This window comes from Pseudorca crassidens, chromosome 3 (assembly GCF_039906515.1).
Source record: "Pseudorca crassidens isolate mPseCra1 chromosome 3, mPseCra1.hap1, whole genome shotgun sequence".
In the NCBI taxonomy this organism is placed as follows: Eukaryota; Metazoa; Chordata; class Mammalia; order Artiodactyla; family Delphinidae; genus Pseudorca; species Pseudorca crassidens.
This window is the reverse complement of record NC_090298.1, coordinates 126,065,974-126,075,118: the sequence shown is the minus strand read 5'-3', so window position 1 is coordinate 126,075,118 and position 9,145 is coordinate 126,065,974. Positions and strand designations below refer to the sequence as shown.

Genomic DNA, 9,145 nt, shown 5'->3' with positions numbered 1-9,145 from the left:
TAGCCATTCCTGCCACGGAGGAATTGGACACGGAATTGACTCTCCAAGAGAAGCCAAACGGATCTCTTAAACAGTAAATGTAGGCTTCCATGTCAAATGTTGAAGAAAAATACCATACGGGGCAGAGGAAGCATGTCTATAACACGCTGATGTCTTGTGCTGCCAGTTTGCAGCCTCTGTTTCAGTGCTTTCTTTTAGTTGAGCCCACCTCCTGCCCTGTGCAGAAACCTCTTCTGTTAGAAGACCAAGGTGAAAAGAAAGCTCTCACCTTCTCCCATCTGGGGCCCAGAAGCATATGGAACACCTTGATCCTCATAATCCTTGTTCTGAGGAAATATTAATGATTTAATCTCCCAAGCTCACTCTCTCTCCTCTGCAGCCACACCAGTGAGATTCACAGATAAGACCCAGAGAAATCCGGGTTGGAGCAGAACACATCCTGACTCAGTTTTGTCACAAAAAAAGAGGCCAGCCTCAGCCCCCTCCACAGAAATAGGCAGTAGAATTCCCAGCCATGGGCAAGGTGACGGCAGAGGAGGTGGAGAAGTTCCTGGACTCCAATGTCGGCTTTGCCAAAAAGTACTACAACCTCCGCTATCGGGCCAAGGTCATCTCGGACCTCCTGGGGCCCAGGGAGGCAGCCGTGGACTTCAGCAACTACCACTCGCTGAGCAGCGTGGAGGAGAGTGAAATCATCTTCGACCTCCTGCGGGACTTTCAGGAGAATTTGCAGGCTGAGAAATGCATCTTCAACGTCATGAAGAAGCTGTGTTTCCTCCTGCAGGCAGACCGCATGAGCCTGTTCATGTACAGGGCCCGAAATGGCATTGCGGAGCTGGCCACCCGGCTCTTCAATGTCCACAAGGATGCTGTCCTCGAGGAGTGCCTGGTGGTGCCCGACTCAGAGATCGTGTTCCCCCTGGACATGGGAGTGGTGGGCCACGTCGCACTCTCTAAAAAGATCGTGAACGTCCCCAACACAGAGGAGGTAACCTCTTCCCCATGAGAGGGAGGGCAGGGAGGCATTATTCCATGGGGTTCTGGGGTGCAAGTGGGATGGGGAGCTGCTAGCCAACAAGACCGGGCTCGTGACAACTTGGCACTTTTCTTTCTTTTTTTTACTTGTTTACTGATAACTTTCTATTTTGAAAAAAATAATCAAATTTAGAAGAGTTCAAAAATAGTACCAAGAACTGTATATCTTTCATCCAAATTCACCAACTGTTCACAACTTACCACATTTGCTTTATGTCTCCATTTTTTCCCGACCCATTCGGGAGTCAACATATCCTTTTAATCACAGGTACTTGGCTGTGTATTTCCAGAACAAGGACATTTCTTATATATCCAAAGCACAATGATCAAATTCAGGAAATGTGACACTGATACAATACTATTATCTAATAAACAGTCCATATTCAGTTTTTGCCAATCATCTCAATGATACCCACATAGCACTGTCTCTTCCAATCTGAAACAGTTTCTTGATCTATCATTGTTTTCCATGATGCTTATGTTTTTGAAGGGTGCGGGCCGACTATTCTGTAGAAATATCCCTCCATTTGGGCTTGTCTGAAGTGTCTTCATGTTTAGATTCAGGCTATGCATTTCTGGCAGGTATATCATAGAGGGGATGTTGTGTTTTTCTTCATGCTTTGCATCGAGGGACATAGGATGGCAGTCTGTCTCATCACGGAAACGTCAAATTGACCACTTGGTTAAGCACTTGGCTCTGTCTTCTAAGAGTCCAGTGTTCCGTGGGATTCTCCTGGCAGCTCTGACAAAGACTTCTTTGATCACCTAGAGCAAATCACTTAATGCAGTTCTCCCCATAGCCCTCTGCCAGGGTCAATTCCTACTCATCCTTCAGATCTCAGCTTAAAGTTTACTTCCTCAGGGAGACCCTCCCAGGTCCCTTTGTTAGTTTCCTTCCTAAAACCATCTATCACAATAAACCCTGGAGGCCAGGGACCATGCCTGCCTTATTCTTCACTTTATCCCAGGACCCAGCAAATGTCTGGGACAAAGCAGATGCTCAATAAACACTTGGCAAAAAGATTCACACTCAAGTAATTATGCAATAATCCCTTTAACACCTGGGCCTTTGTAGGAAATGGTTTTCTCTGAAGCACACTGGGCTGGACCATGGGGTTCATCTCTCCTTGGCCCTCCAGGGGTAAGGGTAAAGGTTCTGCACCCAGGGGGCTTCCCTGAGGACTCATCCAACTGGATTGGAGTCTGTTTTCCCTTCGATTCTCTCTAGACTTTAACTGTAGCCAACATGGGTTGTCACAGTCTTATAACTGACTATCCCTGTTTTACAGATGATGAAACTGAAATCCAGAAAAGTTAAGTAACTTTTACTCCGAGTCACAGAGATAGAAAGTGGCAGAGCAGGGATTTGAATTCAGGCACTCTGGCTGGTGCCCTCACCCTTCACTGCTCTGCTGTTCTATACCTCCTCCTTATCTAAAATACGAGGGTGTTAAACGAAGTGCAGTTTACGACAGGTCATTTCAAATTGCACGGCAGAAAGTTAAGATGTTAAGCTTTGAGGTCAGATCTGGGTGTGTATCAAGACTCAGTCACTTTCTAAGAACATGGCCTTGGCAAATTGTTCAGCCTGTTTGGGCTCACTTCCTAATTTATAAAACGGAGGGAGATACCTAGTTTCTCTAAGTGCTGTTGTAGGATCAAATGAGGGAATTATTTCTCATCTAGCAAAGTTCTTGGCACATAGTAATGGCTTTTACTGGCAGCTCGTCCTCCTTGTTAATATTATTACTATTTTGTTGTTGCTGTTAAGGGTCTATTTACTCTAAGGGATGAATGCTGTACCAGGTCTGTGTGGGATTTGGAGAAGAATCCAGTCCTGCCCTTCTGGAGCTTTCAGTTTAGATTCTATTTGTGGGGAAAACAGAGAACAGAGGTGCTGAAAGCTTCTATGGACCCTGGTGTTGAGGGATTGAGGATTTACGAAGGTTCTCTAATTCTAAAATAGCCCTAAGAGTTTGCTGAGCCCTGCGCTGAGGAACAGCCTTGCTGTTTCCTGTTCAGCCCTGAAGTTCACTTTGGACGTGACGGCTGTGCTTCCCCAGAAGATTTCTGGACATGCAGCCTCCTTGGTGGGTGCCCTCAGGCTTGGAATGAAGTCAGTCCAGGTCAGCAAGCCTGTGTCCTCCACACGTGCATGTGTTCTTCCTTGAGATATCATACTTCATTTGGGCCTTTGGATAGAAACTGGGAGTTGGATGGAGAAGGGGCAGGAACATGGTGTAGACTGGGGTCTGGGTCATCCCTGAACCACCAACAAGTGATACTCTTAGCCTTTAGCTCCACCCCCACCCCCCAAAACCTGGGACATGCTTATAATCACTGAATTTTAAAAATGTGAAACCATGAACGGAGTTTCCCAGGGTTGGAATGTGGCTCCCATGCCCTAGCACATTCCTACCTATCCTTGGGATCTCCTCAGGGAGACTTGCCGCTAAGGCTGCCAGATAAAATATAATACGCCCAGTTAAATTTGAATTTTAGATAAGTGAAGAGTACTATTTCGGTATGTGTTTTGTGCCGTCTCAAACTGCCAATAATCAATGTTGTGGTTGGACCAGGCCTTGTGGTTCTTATGATGAATGCAAGATACCCTTCAGCATTAACCATCAGGAAACTGAAAAAATAAAGATTTATTACTTACAAGACCTGGAAATTACATAGCACACCTGGGGCCACACAGGGAGGTCTCAGGTAGAGTGGGGTCCAGCCTAGGGTTTTTTGAGGTTTTTTTTACGGTATGCGGGCCTCTCACTGCTGTGGCCTCTCCCGTTGCAGAGCACAGGCTCTGGACGCGCAGGCTCAGCAGCCATGGCTCACGGGCCCAGCCGCTCCGCGACATGTGGGATCTTCCCGGACCGGGGCATGAACCCGCATCCCCTGCATCGGCAGGTGGACTCTCAACCACTGTGCCACCAGGGAAGCCTAGGGTTTTTATGGCGGTTGAGGGTAGGGGCATAGGCTTCCACAGGCTCACTTTTTATTAGTTAATTTAAAACATAAGAGCAGAAATTTAAATCATGGTAAGAGAAATTGGAAAACAAAAAGTGGCCCCAAATGATCAGTTATCGAGATCAACCAAGATCTTCAAATCAAAGGAGCCTCAGCGGGAGGAGGTGGCCTGGCTCTTTATCTCCTGTGTGGCTGTGTTTATTTGAGATAGCCAAATAGCCATCTTTGAGGTGGATGTCTCAGCAATCAAAGCCTAAGTCATGCACTTAAATTACAAAAGTGAAAACAAAAAAAAAAAACTACAAAAAGTGTGAAGCTCACACTACCGTACACCCTCTGCAATATTTACGATATACTAAAAAGTCACTTACCTGAAATTCAAATTGAATTAGTCATCCTGTGTTTATCTGCTAAATCTGGCAACCCTACTTGCCATTCAGTATTTGTTTGTGTATTTATTCTTTACCCTTTCTCCTTAGGAAAGTCCACAGGCCTGTGTGTTCCTGTGCGTCTTATTTACCACTGGTCCCCAGACCTAGTCCAGTGCCTGGGACAGAGTGGGTACTCATTATAGTTTATTGAGTGAATGAATAAACGGTGGCCCTGTCCCAGTGGGCTGTGATATTGTGATTTATAAAAAGAAATATTTATTTGGTCTTTGTCCTGGTTCCTGGCACAGAACGGATCCTTGTAATTTCCTGAGTGATAGAACCACCTGACACCGAGCTCCTAAATCCCTTGGAATTTCTTAGGTGGTCAGTGGTCTTTTGTTCTAATGTGGGGACTCTTGGTGGGCTCCTGGATGGGGGCCGGTCATGAGAAAGATAAAGGCGTGATTAGACACTTGGAACTTTTGGTCCATCCCCTATTCTCTTAAGAGGGGAGAGGGCCTGGAAATGGAGTTAATAATCTATCATGCCTTTGTGATGAAACTGTCATAAACATCCGTAAAAGTACAGGGTTCACAGAGCTTCTGGACTGGTGAACACATGCATGTGCTGGGAGGGTGGCGCATACCCCAACTCCAGGGGGACAGAAGCTCCTGCACACAGGACCCTTCTGGATCTCACCTTATGTATCTCTTCATCGGACTGTTCACCTGTACCCTTACTATACAATAAACCTGTAAATGCAAATACTTCCCTGAGATCCACGAGCTGTTCTAGCAAGTTATCAAACCCAAGGAGGAACCTGGATTTATAGTCAGTCAGGCAGAAGTATAGATGGCAACCTGTGACTTGTATTTGGTATCTGAAGTGGGGACAGTCTTCTGAGACTGAACCCTTTCACTGGTAGGTTCTGATTCTCCAGGTGAACAGTGTCAGAACTGAACTGAATTGTTGGATACACAACTAGTGTCAGAGAATTGGCCAGTGTGGAAAAAAACACCTACGTATCTATTTTGAGAAGTGTTGTGAGCGTGGCAGTAGTGTGAGAGTAAAGGAGAACAATGAGCTTTTTCTAGACACTTGACAAATCCCACTTCTGAAGACTGAACCTGAAAACACTGCCATTTCCAGAGAATCTTACATCTGTTGTCTTGCGCTCCTTCCCTCACTATGACACCTGGAACCCAGCATGCCAGGCCGGAAAGAAACCTCGAGGAGGACCTGGTCCAACACTCCAATTTTACCAAAAGGAAAACTGAGGCTCAGAGAGGTTTCGGCTACTGACAGTTTACTGACTGGCTCATATAGCCACTCAGAGAACAAGTCCCTCCCTCCTGGGGCCCCAGGACATCACCCATCCGGTGGGGGCCTCCTTCACACTATGGTTTGAATTGTGAGTGCATGTTTTACATGATGTCCCACTGTACAGTGATAACCATTGATAACTCACCTTTCTTACTGATCTTGGCATATCCAACGCCTCTCACAGAGCCAGTGCTCAGTAAATATAAGTAAATGAATGAATCAATCCAGGAGTGAATCAATCAGTGTATCAATGAATAAATTAATGAATGAATGCAGCGGCTGTGCCATTTACCAGCAGGAGAATAATTGTCTATAAAAACAGGGAAGGAGAGAATTCTGTGTGACAGGGCAGATGTGAGAGTTAATGAATTGTCTGGCTCTGGGCCAAGTACATCATTATTATCCAATAAATAGATGTCATCATGGGATGCAACAGAGCTTGGCACTGCGAATGTTTGAAAAGAGGAACTGGGGTTTCCAGGAATGAGAAGCAGTCTTGCATTACATTGGAATAAAATCTAAGCTCTTTACAGTGGCCTCCAAGGCCCTGTCAGATAAGGCCTCTGCCCATCTCTCTGACTTCCTTACCCTCCAATCTCCCTTACTACACTGGTCTTCTTCCTGTTTTTCAGATCAGCCAACTCACTGCCCTCTCCTGGCCTTTGCATTCTCTGTGTTCTCTGCTTGGAATGCATTTCACCTGCCTGGCTCCTCTGAGCCTTCAGCTCTCCACTTACCTCTTGGAGAAGCGTCCTTACCCACCATGACTGACCAAAGCAGCTTCAATCTGGCACCACTTCCATCACTGTCTATAGCATCATCCAGTTTCTCTCCTTCAAAGCAGCTGTTTACTTGCTTTTTGTCTGCCCACCCCATTGAATGGAAGCTTCACTAGGGAACATCCACCCCTCTTGTTCACTGCCTAACCTGAGGGTCTAGAACAGTGCCTAGCATACAATAGAAGGCACTCTGTTAATGCTAACTGAATGAATGAACAACTTTGGGCTTTCCTTAGCTCAACTTCTGATTCCTGGGCTTTAAAATAAACGGTTTGAGCTAAATTGTTTCTAAGACCCCTCCGTCTCTGATAAGCTGAGGTTCTATGACACGGTTGTTTAGAACACCGTATATGCTGAAAATATAAGGATGACGATGACTATGCAAACACCAGTCAGTTGGCAGCTGTACTATTTGTGAGAAAGTTCCAGGGCCGAGAACTCAGTGGGAGAGAAGGTACTGGTGGATTTAGTAGTATCTGCCTCAGATGAGGGTAAGGCCCAAGTACTGTTTTCCTTGACGGAAGTGAATATTGCAAGACTGAACTGACTTCATGAAATGAATCTGAGCATGCCCCACTCAGGCCTGTGTTTAGGGATTCATCAGTGTCCTTAGAGAGCGACAGGGAAAACCCCTGTGGCTAATGCCTCTTTAGAGATTTTGCTTAATCCTTGAACACTAATTCAAGCAGAGCACTACAGGCTTCTCTTAATTCCTTTACCCTTCACCTGGTTTGAGACAGCTTCCTTGACAATAGTGTCTGTTTATTTAACCCCACTCCAACGGGAAGAAATTAACAGATGCAGAGCACCACACTCTGAACTTCTACATTGTGGAAAAAATACCGCACACCCGGTTCTAGCAAAGCTCTGTGAATTGGCTCTGTGAAATACATTTCCCTTCTCAGAACAGCATGAACTGTACATGTCTGGGCTGGCTTGTGTCTAAGCAATGCTGACCGTTGGGAAACCTCACAGTGCTACCAGGAAACAGAAAGGTGGATTCTTTGGGATTTAAGACAATTCGGGTTCTGTCTCCCCTTTCTGACCACCTGGACTGCAACGCCCTGTACTGGCCTCCATGTTTGCCTTCAGGGTGAGGTATGGGGGGTGTGTGCTCCTCTGTACTTCCACTGCTTTGAGCCAACACTTATGTCCTGCGTTACTAGTACTGATTTATCTGTGTGCTGGCCTGAATGTTAGTCTTCTCTGTATCCCTAGCGCTTAGCCTAAGGCCTGACACAAAGTGGGACTTCCATTAAGATTTGTGAAATGAGGGGCTTCCCGGGTGGCTCAGTGGTTAAGAATCCGCCAGCCAATGAAGGGGACATGAGTTTGAGCCCTGGTCCGGGAAGATTCCACATGCCGCGGAGCAACTAAGCCCGTGTGCCACAACTACTGAGCCTGCGCTCTAGAGCCCGCGAGCCACAACTACTGAGCCCATGTGTTACAACTACTGAGCCCGCGAGCCACAACTACCAAGCTACCGCAATGAGAAGCCCGCGCACCACAACAAAGAGTAGCCCCCCCTCACAACTAGAGAAAGCCCGCGTGCAGCAACGAAGACCCAATGCAGCCAAAAAAAGAAAAACAAAAAGATTTGTGAAATGGGGATATCCATTGGACTGGCTGTGTGGTACTAGAACTGGATTGGAAAAAAAGCTGAAAGTAACAAACTATTTGGTTCAATGACCTAGACCCAGGTCTGCCCTTATCCAGCCTTCCCTGAAAGGCAGCAGAGCTGAGGGCAGGTTCTGGAATCACACACACAAACAAGTAGTAAGTAACGTTAACTTTCTTGAGTTTCAGTTTCCCCTGCTGTAAGATGGACTAATGGTCCCATCTCACAGGTTATCGGGAGGAATAAAGTGAGCTGATGTGGGCAAAGCGCCACACACAATACCTGCTGGCTACTGTGATTATTATACTAAGGTCTCTTCCACGCTCAAGTTTCTACTTTGGGCTAAGCTGCCATCACCTCAGGAGAGCCTTCTCGAAACCTTCCTCCACAGATAAAGTCAACCCTCCACCCCCATCCTCGGGCCCGTACAGTGCTGTGCTCACGTTGTCTCCACAGCCCTTAGTGGGTCGTATTTCAGACTTCCTTCTACTGGATTTTGGAGGCTTCCAGGGCAGAAATCATCTCTAATTGCCTTCCCCCGCTGAAGCGGAGTAGATGGAAATGTCTTCATGCTTTTGTCAACAAGAGAATGGCGAGCCCCCTTACCCTACCCCTACCATGGGCACCTGGGGCTCTGTGTTGTTTTACTGTCTTTGCTCTTCATCTGCCCACTCAGGCTTGTCTCTGTCTTCCTTCAGGATGAGCATTTCTGTGACTTCGTGGACACCCTCACAGAGTATCAGACCAAGAATATCTTGGCTTCTCCCATAATGAATGGGAAGGATGTGGTGGCCATAATCATGGCTGTGAATAAAGTGGACGGGCCCCACTTCACCAAGAGAGATGAAGAGGTAAGAATGCTTTAGAAATTGCTGGGGTGGCCATGCTAGCACATTCTCCCAGCTCACAAATCCTCTGAACCTTGCTATTCGGCCTGGCCTCGGTTTCCCCATCTGTAACACAAAGAAGTTAGTAGTCTGATGCTCTGTGAGGAAGGCAGGGCAGGATAATCATTAAGATGTTGGACTTTGGAGCCAAGAACGTAGGGA

At 46.6% G+C, this 9,145-nt stretch overlaps 1 protein-coding gene across 2 annotated transcripts in view; it reads left to right on the top strand.

The window, feature by feature from the left end:
- The first annotated feature begins 514 nt into the window (after positions 1 to 514).
- PDE6A (phosphodiesterase 6A) overlaps positions 515 to 9,145 on the top strand; it is a 68,289-nt gene continuing 59,658 nt past the window's right edge. The window contains exons 1-2 of one of the 2 annotated variants that reach the window (XM_067730126.1): positions 515 to 988; positions 8,795 to 8,947. In XM_067730126.1, the coding sequence (XP_067586227.1) occupies positions 515 to 988; positions 8,795 to 8,947 (627 nt within the window). The remainder of the gene's footprint in view (positions 989 to 8,794; positions 8,948 to 9,145) is intronic. The other variant, XM_067730127.1, reaches the window with a different exon arrangement.